This window comes from Carettochelys insculpta, chromosome 27, assembly GCF_033958435.1.
Source record: "Carettochelys insculpta isolate YL-2023 chromosome 27, ASM3395843v1, whole genome shotgun sequence".
NCBI classification, from domain to species: Eukaryota; Metazoa; Chordata; order Testudines; family Carettochelyidae; genus Carettochelys; species Carettochelys insculpta.
Window position 1 is genome coordinate 7,450,074 of NC_134163.1, and position 20,902 is coordinate 7,470,975.

Consider the following 20,902-nt stretch of genomic DNA (forward strand, 5'->3'; position numbering starts at 1 on the left):
GGCTAAGGGAGTCACACTCGGGCTAGGAGACACTCAGGGGCTGGAGGAGGTTAAGGAAGGCACAAGGACCACCACCCTCACAGCTGGAAGCCAGGTGGGATGCAGAGTCCTGGCCACTGGCTGCTGGGGGGACTCCCAACCCATGGAGCCCTGCGCCAGCAGCACCATCCAGGGAACCCCAGCTGGAAGCCAGCAGAAGCATAGAGCCTTGACTGGCTCTGAGCCCCAGTCCCAGGCTTAAGCCTACCAAACCCCAACCCCATTTACCTCACCTGAGCTGGGTGCTGCCCCTTTAGCTCCCTAGATCTCTGCCCTATACCTTTTTCACATGCAAGTGAGCAGTTCCCTGCCCTCCAGCACTGAAGTGGCACTTAATTTAATTGAGTGGTTTAACTGCCTGATGGCTGTTAAGCCAATTAAGAAGTTGAGTACCATTTCAATGTGAATGGCTTCTTAAGACCCACCTGGGGAGCTGCCCTGCCCAGCCCGTGACCCTTCTCAAATGCAATTGTGACCCACAGGTTGGGAAATCCTGAACTAGAGCATAGCTTTAAGAAAGGCTCCATTTACTTAGGATTGTAGCGTCACTCATCAGCTTCTGGGTTAGATCCTAAGATGGCTGCATTTCCATCCTCAGTGAAGTGAGCCCTGCAGTTGCCAATTTTGTTGGATTGGAGATTTAATCACATTACACAGTCTTTAAAGGTTAAGCTTTAATTTCTGGAGCCACCAGGACCGCTGTGGAGCATTGGCAACCCTAGTGAGGCCTCCATACAACTTACGTGTCACACTGCAGCACAATTTGAGACCTGTTGGTGTTTCTTTATGCACCACAAACACAAGTCCTAGTGTCCATGGGGAGGTGTTGCCCAGGGCTTTTTGCCATGCCTCTGATTTGAAGCAAGGTTCACCTGGTCTCGGTCTTGTTGCGAGCTGGTTACCTGCTGGATTTAGCTTGCAACAACAGGACAATGAGAAATTCCATCATTTCCTAGCACAATAGATGCATCCCGCCCTACCGCCTGTTCTCTGTCCCCCCATCCTTGTGCTCAGTACAGATCAGGTGTGAACACTGCGAACGCAGGAAAGTACTCACCATTTTCTGTCACCAGGTACTCTCTTCCCTGTCTTTCCAGGAAGAATCAAAGGTCCTCACCCAGAATTGCTTTTGAGAGGTTGGGATCCAGCATTTGTATATAACATAGTCACCCGTTGCTTTGACTGCATCTCTTGAAACCCACGGTTTTTTGCTGGCTGTGTGGTAAGCAACTGTCTAACTTCAGGAAGTAGTTGTGGTCTGCATGTAACAGAGCCAGGGGAGGGCGAGAAGCTTTTTCTGACCTACCTTCAGGGTCAAAATGTAAAGGTGCTAACCCTGCCTGGCAGAATGGATTCGTGCTGAAATGGAGAGAGGCACAGCTACACAGCCTTTGCTGTTGGGAGTAGATCTGGCCAATTTCCTGACCCCCTCCCCCTCCGCAAATACAAATTTTGCACAAAAACTGCATCTTTTAGTGTCCACAATTATTTGCAAATCTGGGGCAAATTTGGCTAAGGGTTTAGCCACATCCCCTTCGAATCACCAAACTGCAAACCTCAGAACGTTACATGTGAATATTTTCAGAACCAACCAGTTCAAAATGTGTGCAGAGAAGGTGGGCGTTTCATTTTAAGTTGACATTAGCCGTGTCTACACGTGCACGCTACTTCGAAGTAGCGGCACTAACTTTGAAATAGCGCCCGTCACGGCTACACATACTGGGCGCTATTTCGAAGTTGAAATCGACATTAGGCGGCGAGACGTCGAAGCTGCTAACCCCATGAGGGGATGGGAATAGCGCCCTACTTTGAAGTTGAACATCGAAGTAGGGCACGTGTAGCCGATCCGCGTCCCGCAACATCGAAATAGCGGGGTCCGCCATGGCGGCCATCAGCTGAGGGGTTCAGAGACGCTCTCTCTCCAGCCCCTGTGGGGCTCTACGGTCACCGTGTGCAGCAGCCCTTAGCCCAGGGCTTCTGGCTGCTGCTGCTGCAGCTGGGGATCCATGCTGCATGCACAGGGTCTGCAACCAGTTGTCGGCTCTGTGGATCTTGTGTTGTTTAGTGCAACTGTGTCTGGGAGGGGCCCTTTAAGGGAGCAGCTTGCTGTTGAGTCTGCCCTGTGACCCTGTCTGCAGCTGTTCCTGGCACCCTTATTTCGATGTGTGCTACTTTGGCGTGTAGACGTTCCCTCGCAGCGCCTATTTCGATGTGGTGCTGCCCAACGTCGATGTTGAATGTCGACGTTGCCAGCCCTGGAGGACGTGTAGACGTTATTCATCGAAATAGCCTATTTTGATGTAGGCTTCACGTGTAGACGTAGCCATTCACAGCTTCATTTGACCTGAAGTACAGGAAGGTCTCAGAGTACACAAGGGTTCTGTTCCGCACACCCTTACGTAACCTGAGGGGGGGGTCCAGCTTTTGTCCCTGGTGGAGCACACGTTCTGCAGGCAGGGAAGCAGCAGAAAGGCAAGTCCTGGGGCAGGGGGCAGTTGGGCAGGGTTAAGCCTGGTGGTGGGTTGGGGCCCGCTAAGGCTGGGGTGGGTTAAGGCTGCAGAGGGGAAGGGGTGAAGTTGATCCGGAGCTGTGCGCAGGGCTGGTGAGCCGAGCTGTGGTGGGGTTTGAACCTGGGCCCTATACGGAGGTTTGAACTGGAGTCATGCGTGGGGGGTTGATGAGCTGGAACCAGAGCTGGCATGGGGGTGGGGGGGTGAGCCAGAGCCGTGCGAGGGTAGTGAGCCGGCAGGGGGTTGGACTGGGGCCAGGGAGGTTGACCCGGAGTCACACCTGAGGGGCGGTGAGCTAGAGCCAAAGGCCAGCGGGAGGTGGGGATGAGCAGGAGTTATGGGCAGGTGGTGAATGGATCTGGGAGCAGGGGAGCTGAACGGAGCTGTGGGGGGACAAGATAAGTGCAACTGGAACTCGCGCACTTCCAGGATTTACTGTAGGAATCGGGGTCAGCCGCGTACGAGCGGGGTCGTGTCCTCTGAGACCTCACAGGACCTCATTTTGTCACAAAAAAATGAAAAAAAAATCTGTCTTGGTTCTGACATCCTAGTTTTCTGTGGATTTTTCAGTTTGTTCACCAGTCCCAACCCCTCACCCCTCTGTGCTCCCCTCCACTCTCCTTTAGCTGTGAGGCCTGCATCAGTATCAATTTGAAGCTGAAGCACCTGTTGTCAGTTGGTGGTGGTGTGTTCGCTCAGCCTGCTGCCCCAGCTCTGCAAACACCCCATGCAGCAGGCATTGATCAAACTGCCCGAGGAAGTGCTTGGCCAGGTTCACTGCCGACAAAGCACACGATTAGCACCTGGCAGACTCTGAGACCACTAATACGGGTATGCTTGTGAACCTGGACTCAGCGCAATGAACGGCCAGACAGAGACGCCCTCTTCTACAGCCCCTCTGTTATACACTGAAGCAACAAAGTTCCATGTTGCCACTCTGACATGCTTTGTTCCCACCCTTTCTATTGTCCATATAATATATATATATATATCATACACACACACACACACACTCTCTCTCTCTCTCCCCATCTTGTAATGGTTACCAACAGTGGCTCCCCCTAACATCACTGATCGGGTGAGTTAGATGGGCGGGGGGGGGCGGGGGCGTGGAGCCAGGCTTCTGCTGATCCCAATCAGTGCTCCTGATGGTGACAAGATGAGACCAGGAGGTCCTGCAAGGTACCCTAGATTTCTAGTAACTGCCCTCTCTTGCAAAGGGAACATGTGCCTCCCCAGACAGAGAGGCACGGCCCAGTCCCCTGCTCCCCAACTGCCCTCCTGGGATCCCTGCCCTGTCTACCCTGCCCAGCCACCCCCAGGGGCCCCTACCCCCTCTCTGTGCCCCATTTCCTGACCTTGCTGCCTGAAGCACTCAGGCTGGTGGCAGCCATGCCTCCCAGAATACTGGGACTGGTGGTGTGGTGACTACGCTGCCCAGGTGCTTTAGGATCTGAGGCTGCAGGGGAACGTACAAGAGGCAAGGGGCTGGGGCCAAGCCGTCCCTGCTCATCCCCCTGCCCATGAGTTGGGCTGGCTCCTCCTGGCAAGGCTGGCACGACATTGCTCCCTAGTAGCAGCTTTGGGGTGGACTAAGGATCCAATGGTCCAGACGTGACTGCTGCGGGCCATAATTTGCCATCCCCTGCAACAGACATATCAAACGAGCAAATCAAAACAAAAAGCGGTCAAGTAGCACTTTAAAGACTAGCAAAATAAGTTATTTTGCTAGTCTTTAAAGTGCTACTTGACCGCTTTTTGTTTTGATAGTAGATAGACTAGCTCAGCTCCCTCTCCATTACTATTCAAATGAGCAAATGTGTTTTGTCAGACTTAATCCAACCGACACCTTGGCAAAGGCGTAACATTGAGTCCATTCAGTGTGTGCAGGCTCACATGTATGTTCCTGAAGCTTGAGTATGTACAGGAACATGTGCAGCATGTCTATGAGCTTCTGTGCTCTGCATGCACTCATGGGCATATATGTATGTCACACGAACATGGTGGGAGCAGGGAGTGCATGAGCAAACTTTGTGCATGTACCTATTGTGTGGCCATATGCTGGGCCATGAGCACTACAGACCCAGGCTTGGTACACTCAGGCCAGGTCTACATGGGAAACCTCTGGTGACAAGAGGTCAGTGTTGACAGAGCTACCGCAGCAGATCATGGCTACACAATCAAGCAGCTTGAACGGCGATCCGTTCACTCAGCAGAAAGTGGCCACATTGACAGAACCGGCCCCCTAACCCTAGAAGGCATAGAGGAAAAGCCCCCCGTGCCCACCTCCTTGAGGGAAAGCAAAGCTGCTGCAGGGCTCCCTTGCCATTTCAGAGAAACCCAGGTCTTTCCAAACCCCTGACATGCCAGAGCAGCCCCTGAGCTCACTGTGGCCTGAGGACCAGCTCATGCTGACTCAACCACTTGTGATCATTGGTCACTTCCACCACATCTGCACCCTCCTCCCAGGTGTCAAGGGTCTCCCAGCTCAGAGCCCCATCATCGCCCCCACAATGCAGTCCAGCTCCTGCTAGTGGGGGCAGGAGGGCACCCGTTTCTGACTGTTGCTGGGCATCCCTGGCCCACATGTAGCCCTGGCACAGCTCCTTCACTTTTGGTTCAAGGGTGCATGCAGGGTTCCCACGCTGCGCCAGGGCTCTTGCTTTGTGGGCAAAGCCAGGGGTGTTGCAGTACTTGGTGCTGGAATCCAGCACCAGAGGCTCGTCCACCCAGAGGGCCAACACGTTCCGGACCTCGCTGCTGGACCAGGCTAGGGCCCACTTGTGGGTCTCCCGAGCAGGCTCCTGGCACGCTTCATGGGAGTCCTGGGCAGGACCAGGCCATCCCGCGCAGCCTCAGCCATTTTTCAGTGTCTGAGGAGGGGCTGCTGGGGTGCATCACTGGGCACTTGATGCCAGTATGCAGCTGTGCCCCCAGCTTCCTGGAGCCCTCTTCCTTTAAGCACAGATGGAAGCAGTGACCGTAGAGCCCCACGTGTGGTGGCGATGAGTGCACTTCAAGTTCTGTGCAGACAGACTACGTACAATGAAAGTTTGATCTAGACTCAAGATTTTGTGCTGTCCCTTAGTGTCTGTAATGGATTTTGTACGTTGTAGAATACATTTTTAGTACCTATAGCACATTGGCTTTTGTAGATATGACCAAACATATTACAGGCTGCGTTACAGTCTTCGACAAGAATCGAAGGAGCTGTCAAATCGTCATTTTCCATCTTCAGACTAGGAGAGGAATCTTTGAAAGAAACAATTTCACTCTGTTCTCCCTTTCACTCTCTTTTTTGCAATAATACAGAGGTACATAGACAAAGTGGCTTGTTTTCAATCACAGAGCACAGTAGCAGCACAGCTTAGAACAGCCCCAGGAGTACTGCATCCTATTTCCTTGTTCTGACCAGCAGACCACTGTGCATTTCAGTCACTATTTTATTTATTAAATTATGTTTCTTGTGTATCACTCACACTTTATTCAACTACAAAGTCAATGAGACACCCCTTCAGACAGCAGTAGCTTTGTTATTCTGGTACATCTTGTTATACAGAAATTTGAAAAACATTTCCAAGACTGGAATCAGCCTACGTTTAAAGTCTGGGAGGTCCTGTCAGACCCCAACCTTCTCTCTTGCCTATCTTTGTAAAAGCAGCCAGAAGTCCTAGAGCCACACATGCTGAAGAACCTGTGGCATAGCTGTGAGCTGAGAAGACAGTGAAAGAAACATGTTAGGTTAGCAGTATAAAGTATGAATAAATATTAACACAGGTAGATTTTTCTTTAGATACTGATACTCAACTGCAGACAGTTATGGAAAATAGAAATTTAGGATTTCTTTTCTTAAAGGTGCATAGTTTTCTAGTGCTTCTAGCCTAGGCAGTTTTTGAAGTATCAAGCTCTCTGTCACACAAAGCCCCATGTGAATCAAATCATAACTGTTTTAGGAATCAAAATGTTCACGGGCTTTTACTCCATTAGCTCAGCAGCCAAAACAGCTATGAAAAGTAGAGCTGGATTCAATTTCCTCCTGTGGTCAACCTTTTTTTTTTATGTTCAGATAATCTATATCTGAAGAAAACCCATAGAAAACAATGGGGCTCAGTAAGCCTTCCTGAGGACTTTATCGTTAGTGATGCACAAGAGGCAAGAATTCATCTGACTTTTAGAGTATGGGGACAATTTGTAGACCGGCAGCTAAATTTAGAGCACCTCTTTACATTTAAAATGAGTCACATTTGTTACACAGTAAGCACAGAGTCTCACAATGACCTGCTTGCACCATTGCATTTGAGATTAGAACTACAATTTAAAACATATTGCCCCATTAACTGTACTTTCAGCGTAAAAATAAGTGTAGCTTTCTTTTCCTAATGTCTGTAAACCCTTCTTGATTTGCTGAAGATATCCCAGGATGCATTACTCTGACATCATTAATTGCAACAGTCTTTCTGGTATCCAGGGTCACAGTGATGTATTCTGGGACATCTACGAAGGGACATGTAAAGAGAATTTCAGCGACAAATCACTTCCAAAATCAGTTAAGCTCCATTCTGCACACAGGATTAACTTTTTATTTTGCAGTGTCTTTGAAGCTAGCTTTTGTCCACTCGTCCATCAGCATTTACTTAAAGACTAGATTAAGTTTCTGCACTTTGACCAGACTGGATTGACACAATGGAGCCCTTCTGAAATAGGCATGTCCTCTACTCACCTTCTGGGGCAAAGGTTGGCAACATGTGGCTCTTTAAAGAATTACTTGAAGCTCTGAGTGCTGCCCACATCTATTGTGGCTCCCTGCCCTGCCACAGATGAAATAAGGGAACTAAATTTAATTGGTTTAATGGCCAGCAGGTGGCAGGAGGGATCCAGCCATTAAACCAATTAAATTTAATCCCATTGTTTCAGTGCTGGCAGGGCAGGGAGCCACCTATGCTGCAGGTGGGGGAAGTGAGCAGGAGAGCTGGGGGAGGGGTGGCCTGGTCTGCACATGCTAGAGCTGCACAGTCCCACTGAAAAGTAGGTGGCAGGGGGAGGATCAGTGGGAGACAGGCAGCAGCAGCCTGCGTAGCTCATCGGCTGAGGCAGCTTAATCCTGGGAGCAAGGCAGATTTGAAGGAGGAGGCAGGTAAAGCCTAGAGATGCAGGGTGGTTTGGGGCTGAGAGGGGTTAAACCTGGGGATGGGGGGCAGGTTTGCATGATAGGAAGTAAAGCTTGGGGATGGGGGGGCAGATTTTGGGGCTAAAGTAGGTAAAGCCTGGAGACGGGGGAACAACTTTCAAACTGGCACAAGCCATTGTTCTTTAAATAGGGTGACAAAAATACCATCTGATGTTATTTATTAAGGATTATCTCGTATTCACATGCACTGTTGCTCTTGAAGTATTGGTTTTGTAACTAAGTTTGAAAAAAATGGCTCTTCTCACTGTTTGGGTTGCAGACCTCTGTCCTGGGAGATGCCGCTTCCTAAAAGGACTGAATCTATCAGGGCATATTGCAATTTTCCTTGGTGAGCAGTTTTGGGATTTTTTTTAATGGGGTGAGGTTCATTTCAGTGCAGCACTACAGGCTCTTAGAGACTGATATTGGAGAGGTGAATAAACAGATCCAAGTTTAATGGATATGATTAGATTGTTATGCACCAAACAGTACATTCCAATTGGAAGGAGGGATCTTCCTATACACAGGGGTTTAAGAATGAGACAATATTAGATAAATACATGTAATAATTAATGCCGTTGATATAGCTCTACTTCTATGCTGACCACAACTTACTTCTTGCACCCAAGACAAGGCCTGATGCACAACCTCCTATGAAATAATTCAGGGCATCCTCCGGATCCTCCCGGACTCGGGCACTGAGGCAAGTGGTCAATCCAAATACTGCTCCCACAGTAGCTGTAAGGAATAGGTAAGGAGTACAGCAAGTAAGGAACTAAGATTGACAATGCACCAGGAACAGCCAGTGAAGTTACGGTTTGAATCTTCTACGAAAGCACAGGAATGTTATTGACAAACAAATATCAGTAAGTCACTGAAAAGTGGCACTTTCTAGTCTGGTGAAGCAGACAGACTGACCAGTTAGATTCAACATCCACGCTCCCACCTGTTCTGTGTAACCAAAAAGCTTCCAGAAATCAAATCATTTTTGTGACACAACTTTCTGTTTATTCAGAAATGCTATTACACCTCTAACCATGCACCTCTGTACCCTACCTCCTAGGTCTAGTCTCTCTCCATATTATCCCCTAGGCACAGGCTCAGAAGGATGTTTATGATACAAATCCCAACCTATATCTGCCTACAGACCAAGGGTAAGCAACCTTTCTGAGGGACAAGTATCAGACAGGTAGCTGTGTTAGTCTGTAGCTTTGAGAACAACAAGAAGTCTTGAGGCACCTTATAGACTAACAGATATTTTGGAGCATAAGCTTTCATGGGCAAAGACCTGCTTCATCAGATGCATGAGTGGGTGGGGATTTCAGAGGGGTATTTAAAGAGTGGGGTCCCAGTAAGAGGGAGGGCCAGAGCTGACAAGATCCCTATGGAGAGATATTAACACCCAGAGCAGAGAAACTGCCTTTGTAAAATACAAGCCCCTCCCAGTCTGTTTAATCCTTGGTTAATGGAGTCAAATTTGCAAATAAATTGCAGCTCAGAGATTTCTCTCTCCATTTGATTTTTGAAATTTCTTTGTTTCAGGATTGTCACCCTTAAATCTGCCACTGAGAGTCCAGGGTGATTGAAGTGTTCAAACACAGGCTTCTGTACATTACCATTCCTGATGTCCGATTTGTGCCCTGGGTGTTACTATCTCCCCATTAGACTCTGACAAAGGCTCATATCCCTCTGTCTAATGTGACTTCTTTTTTCCCCTCTCTTGATAAGTACTACTGATATTGGGCCATTTCCACCTTGCTGAATAGACCTTGTCAGCTCTGGCCCTCCCTTTTACTGGGACCCCACTCTTTAAATACACCTCTGAAACCACCTCCCCGCTCATGCATCTGATGAAGCAGGTCTTTGCCCACAAAAGCTTATGCTCCAAAATATCTGTTAGTCTATAAGGTGCCACAAGACTTCTTGTTGTTCTCTTTCTGAGGGAGAGTGCCAAAATTTGACTTTATAACCTCTGTACAGTCCAAATGGTGGTGACACTTTTTAAAGTCACTAACACTATGTCTACTCCATAGGGATCTTTCGAGAGGAGCCCTTCCGGAAGTTCTCTTCCGAAAGAGTGCATCCACACACGAAAAAATGGATCAAAAGAGCGATCTACTCTTTTGAAAGAGAGCGTCTACACAGCCCCCTGGTCTTCTGAAAGAACAGGCCAGGGATTGAAAAACTGGGCCCTATGAGGGCTGCTCTTTCAAAGCCAAAAAAGGCCTGCGGAGCATCTACACACATTTTCTTTTGAAACCTTTCAAAAGGGGGCACTTATCCTGAAACAGGAAAGGAAGAACAATTTTGAAAGGAGCACTGCGTTCTTTCAGTTTACTTTTGGAAGACCACTTTTTGTGTGTAGACGCTTTGCAGGATCTTTCAAAAGTGCCCTCTTCTTTCGAAAAATCTTTCAAAAGAACTTGCTAGTGTAGACGCAGCCTAACAGTCCTACTTACAACAGCTTCATTAATAAAGATAGATACAGAACTTTACCTTTCAGGAGGCGGTCGGTAGCATTAGCTTGTCTTTTGTCTATCCATAGGCTCTGAGCAAGCTCCCGGATGCATGGGGGAGGAGGGATGAGGCACCCAACCTCATTCCTGACCCTTCTGTTGCAGCACAACCCACAGCTGCTTAAGCCCCAGCGTCCCCTTGCCAAGGACTGACAGCAGGGAGAAAGATTTGAGAGCCCCCAGGCTGGACCCGGAATTCACTGCATCTGCACCAGGTGCTGTGCACAATATGAGTTGGATCCAACCCCCATATGAGTGCAACCCTCTCTCCAAACAATGCCCACCCACTCCCTAAATCCCTTAATAACGGCCCTCTTCTAATTCGCCCATACCACAATTTCCTCACGTTGCCCGTGTAATCTACTAATCCCCCACCACTCTCTCTCAAACACCCTTTTTCTAATCCGGACCTAGTTTTGTGGCAGTAGGGCAATGTCAAAGTGAGGCGCTTATTTCAAAGGTGCCCCATCTTCACTGTCAGTCTGCACCATGAAATGTGTGCAGCCGCCATTATGTTAATAAGGTGCTGAATATGCACATTAGCACCTCATTAGCCTGCTTCGAATTGCCTCAGTACCATGCCCCCCACCCCACCCAACAGGTGTGGGCGAGTGTAGAAGCAGCCACAGGCAGCAGGTGTGTGATGCAGTCATCGTACCCAAGGGCTGAGGCAGGCTGCGTATGTCAGCAGCTGCAACCATGACTGAGCAGTCCTTTTTAGGACCCACTCTGCTCACCTCACATGATGAGGAGGCTAGAAAAAGTGCCCGAAAAACAGTCTTGCTCCTCTCCATGAATCACCACCTTGTAAAGTTCACTACTGGTCTTCAAAGACAGTAAGATCCACATTCCTTATTTTAACCCCACATGCTCCTTTTCTGTTGACGTCATATGTAAATGGGGCTTTCATTGCATTGGTTTACAGTTTTTAATTTACATTTGATAGAGCGATACACATCTTACCTCCTGACTTGAAGAAATCTGGCCGGTTGGTCGGTGACACACTTTAAAACATTTTCAGTGCATATTCACCTCTTGTTAAATATCATCAGTGTGTACATTATGCAATAATTATCAGAGTTAAAACAAAAAAGCAGACAAGTAGCACTTTAAAGACTAACAAAATAATTTATTAGGTGACCCTTCATGGGACAGACCCACTTCTTCAAAGTGGGTCTGTCCCATGAAAGGTCACCTAATAAATTATTTTGTTAGTCTTTAAAGTGCTACTTGACTGAATTTTTGTTTTGATAGTATATAGACTAGCATGGCTCCCTCTGTTACTTAGAGTTAGGACGACATAAGCTTTTTAATTAAAAACCTCGTGTGACATCATTTTTGGATCAATACCATGAATGCAGCGTGCTAGGTACCGTTGGTTTGCCGTGCTTGTTAGGCACTGCTATTACATGACAGTAAACCCTTTGCCAATCCGCATCCTGGGGTTCTTCACGTCTGAGTATGTTCTGCCATTATCAGTGTTAGCAAGTTATAAGTAGTAACGTACAGGATTTGCATCCATAATTTTTTTCCTCTAACTCTAGCTGTTTAGGATTTTTGTGACGCAACCATCCACATGGAGACACTAAAAATTACAGTTTTGCATTTGAGATTCCAAACTGCAAGAAGTACGTTATTTCAGTTTTAAGTTATACCAATACTGCGAGTGCTGAATCCGGACAGCAGCTCCTTGCCGTATCACTTACTTATATTAAGTTATCCACCTCAAAACATGTAATTTTTACCCAGACTAATTTGACATTTCAGGAATAGTGGTGAAGAAAGGTACATCTGAAAGGAAACACAAACTGTAGGGTCCTGAACTTATACCTTTGGTACCAGGATCAGTGTTTGCGTTAGCTGAACAGCAACTAAGGAGAGATTCAAATGCTGCTCAGCTAATTGGCAGAGCACCCACAGCTAGGTGTTTTGTTTCTACTGGTGGTGCACATTTGCATAAGCCTTGGTGCACATCAAAACTTATTCCACATACGGATGGAAAAGATTAGAGGAAACGTGGACCAGGATTTCTAAGCACTTCACCAAAATTAATTAAGCCTCATATCCATGAGTTTATGGATATAAACATTTTACAGATGGAAACTCAGAAGCCAAGTGGTGAAGTGAGTTCTTAATGACCAACAAAGTGAGGGGCAGAGCAGGAGACAGAAGCCAGGAAATCTGACACTCAGTTGCCCGCACAATAACCAGACCATACCTGCCTCACCATCACTTTATTTGGGAGGCCAATAATTTCAACAATTGGCGGGATGTAGGCACCTTCAAAGAAGAAACTCAGTTGGAGAAAGCAGCAAAGTCTCCTTACCCATCGTGACCGTGCTTGCGGCTGCCGTCTGCACAGCCTTAAAGGTCGACTCCGGCTGGAACAATACAATATGGTACGCCGAACCAATCAAGCCTACAAAAGCAACAGTTTAAATGAGCAACAAGTCAGAACCTGTGCTGAAGCACAACCTGAATGCAGATTCCATAGGCACTAAGCATGCTTGACCTACATGACAGTGGGCAACAGAAACCTTCTTCACCTCTTATCAGGATAATGGACAAGAGACTGAAGCTACAGCCACACTCCTGAAGATTGACCAACTCGGGGTTGGTCTTCTGGGTTTTCAGTTTGTGCATGTGCAAAATGATGCTCCTCATGATGAGGGGTATTCATCACAAGAGGCGAGGAGTAAGGAAGGTTGAAGGAAGAAACACTCCCACTGACCTCCTGTCAACCGTCCTCCGTGTAGACAGACAGGGAAGTCAACTGCAGATAAATCGATTTCAGCTATAAAATTGGCAGAGATAAAATTGTGTACCAGTGGCTGGCTAGTATGTATCCAATGTAGACATAACCTAAGGATGAAACTGTGGCATCATTTAAGTCACAAGGAATACTGCCACTGGAGTAGAGCCAGTATTTCATCCTAAACATCTAAAGCCCAGTGTTATCCACCGCTTGTGCTTTATCTCAAGTAATATGAAGCTGCAAGACTAACGCTAGGAAACAAAATTACAGTAAAATTCCTTTAATCCAGCACGTCAGGGACCAGACAGGTGCCAGATTACCACTTTTTCCGGACTATTGGATGTCCCCACCCCACGCTCCTCCCGTTTCTTCCCCAACCCCTGCACACTGGCCCCGCTGCTGCCCTAACCCACCCCATGCTTAACCTCCTTGCACCCCTCCCATGGCCCCAACCCACCACTGAAGCCCTCCCCACCCCACTCATGCAAGCTTCACAACCCTCACATATCTCGGGGGACTACTGTATACCAGAATATCATATTTTGATGGATTATCTCCATAAATGGGACTATTTTTGCCAGATATCAGACCATCACGATTTCCTAATCATCAGAGGTCAGATTAAAGGAATTTTACTGTATATTTGCAGTCAAAGGGTTTGTTATCCTGGCATTGAAACTCAAGGACATTTACCTAGGCTAGTGGTGCAGCTACCCCTTTTGTCCTCTACCAAAAGGGAGACAAGCATGGCTGAGTTTTACTGATGCTACAGCACAATTTAAAATATTTTAGTTGGGTTATTAACTCTTTTTGCTCCTTTCTAATGCATTAAGAAGGCCTGGAAGGTGGAAGCATTGTGTGTTTTGTTGGGAAAGAAGGTAGTTACTCAAATACTTTGTTGTTTGTGTTTTTATTTTAACAATATCAAGTCTGAGCTTCCCAGGCTTTCTTGCGGACTTGTGGGAACCATCAGTATTTGCTGCAAGCATTCAAGAATCAATCAGGAAACGTGTCAAGCATATGCTTTGCTGGACCAGACCAGACTGCTTGGCACCATCCACGACAGAACTCTAACATTTTAAAGATGTTCACTCTTTAACCTGAATGCCTAATTTGGTAAATGCATGTTAACAGAAATCAAAAACAAAAAAAATTGCTTCCCCTCTATTTTCAGACATTTACAACTAGGGCCCTCCCAAATTCATGGCTGTGAACCACATGTTCCTACCATTCACCATGCTCCAGCTGTTAGTCCCCTGAGCTTGGGGGAAGGGTGGAAATTCCTGCATGGGTGCACTGTAAGTGAGATCAGACCCACCTCTGGGTATCTCTCCAAGCAGCTCTGTCTAGGGCTGCTGCCAGCTCTGAAGCAGCATCGGGAAGATCAGACCCATCGCCACCTCCCGAGAATCTCCCCCTTGAGAGGTGTTTGCTCGGTCAATGGAAAAATTCTTTTGCTGACCGAGCTGCATCTGCAGGGGAGAGGCTTTAGATAACTACTGTATCACAGGATTTATTTGAAATTTTAAGTGTAGAGCAGGACTAAAAAGGTATGAATTTAAAGACCATCCCTGAAAATTTTCATGTGTGGACACCACAGTCACTGCATGCTACTACTATTTCACACTGATCTAAACCAGCTATAGTTTTGCTTTACATTACTAAAATAGTTACTGCAGTCTAAACCTACACTGATAACATGTCAGAGGTAAGTGAAGTGATCCATTTACAATGTACAATGCACTCAGATTATTTAGGATGGAAAGTGTTAGAGAAATACAAATTGCTCGTCCATTAACTGAATGAATTAAATATAAAGAGAATCACAAAAAGGGATGTAGCCTTTGATCATTCCCTGCCCAACAATACTTCACTCTTCTTCTCTGAAAATTACAAATAAATAAAACACTCTTATGGGGCAAATGCTGATCAAATTTGATGACTGGAGAAACTGAGGCAAGATAAAATAATTTGCATGCTAAGAATGAAATAAAATTTCATTTTCCCATTAATGAATGAATGCTCTTTTACCACTTAATGCAAGCAAACAGAGCTCTTCTAACTTTCTCTCTCTCTCTCTCTCTCTCTCAACACTACAAGAATGCACATCAGGAAATTCAAAAGGAAATACTACTTTTACAGTATTACTTTGGCCATCCTGTATGCTCTAAATTTTCTGATAAATACCTTATTTAGACAGACATTAAAAATTACATTGAAAAGGAAATAGGGAAATAGCAAATATTTAATATGGGCAGTACACCAATATCCCACATGAAGATGAACTTCAAGCTGTTAGGAACATAATCCCTGATGAGGCTGAGGCACAAATGTTGGCAAAGCTTTGTGACTTTGTCCTCACCCACAACTATTTCAGATTTGAGAATAATTTATACCTGCAAATCAGTGGCACTGCTGTGGGCACCCACACAGCCCCACAGTACGCCAACATTTTTTTAGCTGACCTATAACAATGCTTCCTCAGCTCTCGTCCCCTAGCGCCAACTCCTCTACTTGTGCTCACTGATGACATCTTCATCATCTGGACCAATGGGAAGGAGCCTCTTGAAGAGTTCCACCGTGATTTCAACAGTTTCCACCCCACCAGCAAACTCAGTCTGGACCAATCCACACAAGAGATCCACTTCCTGGACACCGCTGTGCAAATAAGTGATAGTCACAAACATCACCCTATAACGGAAACCCATGGACTGCTATGCTTACCTCATTGCTTCCAGCTTCCATCCAGGGTACACTACACAATCCATTGTATACAGCCAGCCACTAAGGTACAACCACATTTGTTCTAATCTCTCAGACAGAGACAAACAAGACCTCTACCAAGATCTCCTGAAATTACAATACCCACCTAAGGAAGCGAAGAAACAGATTGGCAGAGCCAGACATGTACCCAGAAGCCACCTGCTACAAGACAGGTCCAACAGGGAAAACAACAGAACACCCTGGCTATCACACACAATCCCCAGCTAAAACCCCTCCAGCGCCTCATCGGTGATCTACAACCCATCCTCAACAATTCTTCACTCTCACAGACCCTGGGAGGCAGGCCAGTCCTCGCCTACAGACAGCCCTCCAACCTGGAACAAATCCTCACCAGCAACTATAGACCACACCACAGTAACTCTAAACCTGGACCCAACCCCTGCAACAAACCTTGGTGCCAACTCTGCTCACATATTTACACCAGTGACATCATCATAGGACCGAACCACATCAACCACACCATCAGGGGCTCACTCACCTGCACATCTACTAATATAATATATGCCAGCATGTGCCAGCAATGCCCCACTGCAATACACATTGGCCAAACTGGACAGTTGCTATGTAAAAGAATAAATGGACACAAATCAGATATCAGGAATGGAAGATCAAGGAAGAGGTAAAAGGGATATTTGTACACGGGAAAAGAATTAACAACTTGAGGTTCACGGATGATATAGTTATAATTGAGGAAGATGAGGAGAAGCTAGCAAAAATGGTGTAGGTGTTAAATGAAGAAGGGAAGCGGTACGGACTGATTATGAACATTGATAAAACAATGAAGATAAGGAAATAGGAAGGAAGATCAGTGTGGATGGTATTGAACTAGAAAAGGTAGAGAAGTGCACATATCTGGGGAGCAACATAACGTATGATCTAGACTGTAAGAAGGAAATAGCAACTAGAATAGCGAAAGCAAGAGCGAGTTTGAAGGTGATGGGTAAGATCTGGAAAAGCAAAGCAATTAGCTTAAGAATGAAGCTGGGCATCTTGAAAAAGTATGTATTCAGCAGCATGTTGTACGGATGTGAGATATGGGCGATAACAAAAGATTCGAAACGAAGAATACTAGCATTTGAAGGAGTTGTTATTGAAAGATTCTGAGAATGGGATGGATGCAGAAGGTCACCAATGAGGAATTATAAAGGAAGATACAGCCGAAAGAGAACCTGCTGCAGAAGGTTATAAAATGGAAGCTACAACTATTTGGACATATTTGCAGAATGAACGACGAACAAAAAATCAAGACCCTAGTATTCGGCATAATGGACGGTTTGAATAGGAGAGGCAGACCTCACAGAGAATGCATAGATGATGCAGTAGATTGGTGCGGCGTTAGTCTACAGAAACTAAGCCACTCTGCACTGGATAGGGAAAGATGGAAGGAAATAGTGAGAGAGACATCAGACACCAACAGGTGCTGAGCCCACGGTTATTGATGATGATGAACATATAAAAACCTGTAGAATACTTCTATCTTCCTGGACACTCAATAACAGATTTAAAAGTAGCCATCCGGCAACAAAAAAAAACTTCAAAAACCATCTCCAAAGAGAAACTGCAGAGTTGCAATTTATTTGCAAATTTGACACCATCAACCAAGGATTGAACAGAGACTGGGAGTGGCTGGCCAATTATAAAAGCAGTTTCTCCTCTCTTGATGCTTACACTTCAACTTTAGCTACTGATAATGGACCACATCCTTCCTGACTGAATTGACCTTGTTTCTCCTCTCCTGCTGTTCACAACTTCACATTAGCTGCTCAGAATGGGCCACATCCTTTGTGACTGCACTGACCTTTTCAACTCTTGCCCTCCTCTTGACTGGCACTCCCTCCTTTTCATGAGCCTATAAATTCAGACCCTCCTCTGGAACCTCCACTCGTGCATCTGATAAAGCAGGTCTGTGCCCACAAAAGCTTATGCACCAAAATATATTAAGTCTAAAAGGTGACACAGGACTTCTTGTTTTTGAAAATATGTGCAATGGGGCCTAATTAACATTGTAGTCCTGTCCTGATAGACTTTTAAAGCCTTAATACCACTTTAACGGCTACAATTTGTGTGTGTAACTTACTTTCAAAGGTGGGAAGGGAGGTCCCTTTGCCTATTGGGACTGAGGAGTTTTCAAGCTGCACCAAGGAGTAAAAGCACCGCCAAATTCCTGGGGCATTTTGGTCAATTTCATGATACTAGGGTTATAGGGTACGGTAATGCTAGCCTTACTCCTGGGGTGTAGCCGACAGCAGCGCTGCCCTCCCAGCTGGGCTCCCGACCAACAGCCCCAGGTCTCCAACCCCTCAGCTCCGAAGACACCCAAGAAACCGGGGGGGGGGGGGGCGCAGCATTACACCCCTACAATAATCCGACAAAGCGGGTCTTCGCCCACGGGAGCTTATGCTCCACACTATCAGTGCGTCTGCGAGGTGCCACCGGACTGCGCCTTGTTTTCAACGACGCCGACTAGCACGGCGACCCCTGTGACAAAAGCGTCTCGTGGCCCCTCGTGGGGCCGCAGCCCCCGACACCGCCCCCCCCCCGGTGGCTGTAAATCACAGCCGTGGGGGGCGGGGGAAGGACCAGTCTGCAAGGTCCGAGACGGCCACGAATGGGGGGCGGGGAGGGCTGCAGCCAGCTCTGCTGCTCAGGGCCCCCTTCCAGCCCCCGTCGGCGGCGGCGGCGGCTGCTGCTGACGGGCGCCTCTGAGGCGCCTCCGGGCTGCAGGGCCAGGCTCGGCCTAGGCAGGGGAGGCCGGGCAGCTCCCCGCGGCCGGAGCACAAGCCAGGCCTCGCGGCGGGAAGGCCGAGCCCGGCGCCTCACCCAGCGCCGCCCCGATGCGGCCGGTGATCCAGGTCTTGCGGGCGCAGTCGGTCCCCTCCGGGCTCTCCCAGTAGCCGGACATGGCCGCACCGGTGCAAGGGCACCACCGCCAGACGCCTCCCCTGCTAGTATCGCGACACCTGCTCGCTCTCGCGAGCGTTGCGGGAGGCTCCTCCTCCCGGCGTTGGCGTCACGCTCCGCCATGCTGTGGGCGGAGCTACGGAAGGCTCCACGCCCCGCCCTCCGCACGCGGGTGCAGCGCGAGTCCTGAGCGAAGCGGGCGCGCTGGCGGCATTGCAGCGGGGCGGGGAGCCACCGTGGGGCCGCCTAGCTAGGAGACGTGACCAGGGCGGTGTGGGACGGGCGGGGTCTTAGCCGCGCCCGCACGTGGGGAGCGCCTGGGGCGGGGGGGTGCTAGGCAGTAAAGGGGGGAAATGCAAATCTATCCGGCACAGCCAGTTACCCGCCAGCTGGGGGAAGGTCGGACCCTTCAGTGGGGAGGATTTGGCGTTGGGGCGGGGGGGGAAGAACGGCCCGAGGTGACAGGCCTGGCCTCTCCTATTGACAACCTCACCGGCAATCACAGGCTACACCACAGTAATACTAATCCTGGAACTTCTCCTTGCAACAAACCCCGTTGCCAACTTTGTCCACATATTTATTCTGAGGAGACCAGCGCTGGATGTAACCACCTTAGTTTCAAGATCAAGGGCTCACTCTCGTTCCTCAAACAATATTATACATGTCATTATGTGCCAATTATCCTGCCACTATGTACATTGAACAAACTGGGCAAACATTTCGCCAAAGAATAAATGGACACAGAACAGACAGCAAGAAACTCAACACATAAGCCACTCAGTGAGCACTTCGGTGGTATGGGCCATTCTGTTAAAGACCTGAGAATCTGTGTCTTAGAATAAACAGACTTTAAAAACATTGCATAGAGACATTTGTGAATTGGAGTTCATATTCAAATTTGACACATTAACACTTGGTATGAACAAAGACAGCAATTACCTCATGCATTACAAGGACTGCTTCCCTTCTTTTGATGCTTGTAATTATCTCAGGCAAGACACTTAACATCCTCCACCCCTCATCCCCCTCCTTCAGTCCTATGTATTTGATTTGTCAGCTTTTATTGCAATATTTTTTTGGATCTCTATACTTATATATGTCAGTCTGTACTGGAAATGCTGTTGATCTGATGAAGTGGGTCTGTCCCACAAAAGCTCATCACCGAATAAATCATTTTGTTACTCTTTAAAGCATATCAGGGATGATCTAGATGGTGCCTGCTCCTGGCTTCGATGACCTCTTGAGGGCCCTTCCAGTTCTAACAAAACAAAGCAGCAGTCATATAGCACTTTAAAAACTAACAAAATATGATTTATTAGGTGATGAGCTTTCATGGGGCAGACCCACTTCTTCAGATCTATAGCATTTCCAGTCCAGACTCAGTTATATAGCACAGAGGTCCAAAAAAACTGCGATAAAAAGTGACAAATCAAATTCATAGAACTGAAGAAGGGCGTTGAGGGATGGGGGATGTTAAGTGTCTTGCCAGAGATCATTATGAACATCAAAGGAACGGAAGCAGTCCTTGTAATGTGTGAGATAATTGCTGTCATTGTTCATACCAAGAGTTAATGTGTCAAATTTGAGTAGGAACCCCAGTTCACCAATCTCCCTATGTAATCTGCTCTGTTAACTACCAGTTCTAGTAGTCTATGATTCCATTGTCTGTGCAGAAGGCAGGATCCACACTATTTCCATTTCCCTTTAGCTTCTTTTTAATGAGTGAAAAGTGACTTTTGGCCCAGGCTGTTTTGCTGAGACATTGGGTTCATCTTCACAAAAATCGAGACTTTACCAAGAGTCACAACTGCGGCAATGAGACCTTATATTTTGTAAAGAAATTTTTACTGGGTCTCACACCACAGGCCACTAAGTCCTCTGTGGAATCTGTCCTTGTTTTAGAAACTGCGCTCAGGCTGAGGCACCTAGTGTGGGGGGTGTTTTTTAGGGTGAAACTTGTCAGGGAACTCCTTGTAGGAGATGCAAAATATTTTGTCCCAATACAACAAGAAATCCTGGGGCACCTTATAGACTAACGTACTTTGGAGCAGTAACAGAGAGGTAGCCGTGTTAGTCTGTATTCTACCAAAACAAAACAGCAGTCATATAGCACTATAAAGACTAACAAAATGATTTACTCAGTGATGAGCTTTCATGGCACAGACCCGCTTCATCGGATCATAGTGGATCTGTCCCATGAACGCTCATCACCAAATAAATCATTTTGTTA

At 47.2% G+C, this 20,902-nt stretch overlaps 1 protein-coding gene across 1 annotated transcript; it reads right to left on the reverse strand.

The window, feature by feature from the left end:
- Positions 1-5,974: 5,974 nt before the first annotated feature.
- On the reverse strand, positions 5,975-18,747 carry NDUFA11 (NADH:ubiquinone oxidoreductase subunit A11). The gene is made up of 4 exons (XM_074978502.1): positions 18,592-18,747; positions 12,559-12,651; positions 8,332-8,454; positions 5,975-6,261 (listed from the first exon to the last, which is right to left on the reverse strand). The coding sequence occupies exons 1-4, from the start codon at positions 18,671-18,673 to the stop codon at positions 6,149-6,151; spliced, it is 411 nt and encodes a 136-aa protein (XP_074834603.1). The 5' UTR covers positions 18,674-18,747; the 3' UTR covers positions 5,975-6,148.
- Between the last annotated feature and the right edge of the window lie 2,155 nt (positions 18,748-20,902).

What these genes read in the sequence shown, in the direction of transcription:
- NDUFA11 (XM_074978502.1), bottom strand. Translation starts at nt 18,673, where the DNA reads ATGTCCGGCTACTGGGAGAGCCCGGAGGGGACCGACTGCGCCCGCAAG. An exon ending in CCGCATCGGGGCGGCGCTGG is followed by an intron (nt 12,652 to 18,591) that starts GTGAGGCGCCGG and finishes TTGCTTTTGTAG; the next exon opens with GCTTGATTGGTTCGGCGTAC. An exon ending in CCTTGTCTTGGGTGCAAGAA is followed by an intron (nt 6,262 to 8,331) that starts GTAAGTTGTGGT and finishes CTGTCTTCTCAG; the next exon opens with CTCACAGCTATGCCACAGGT.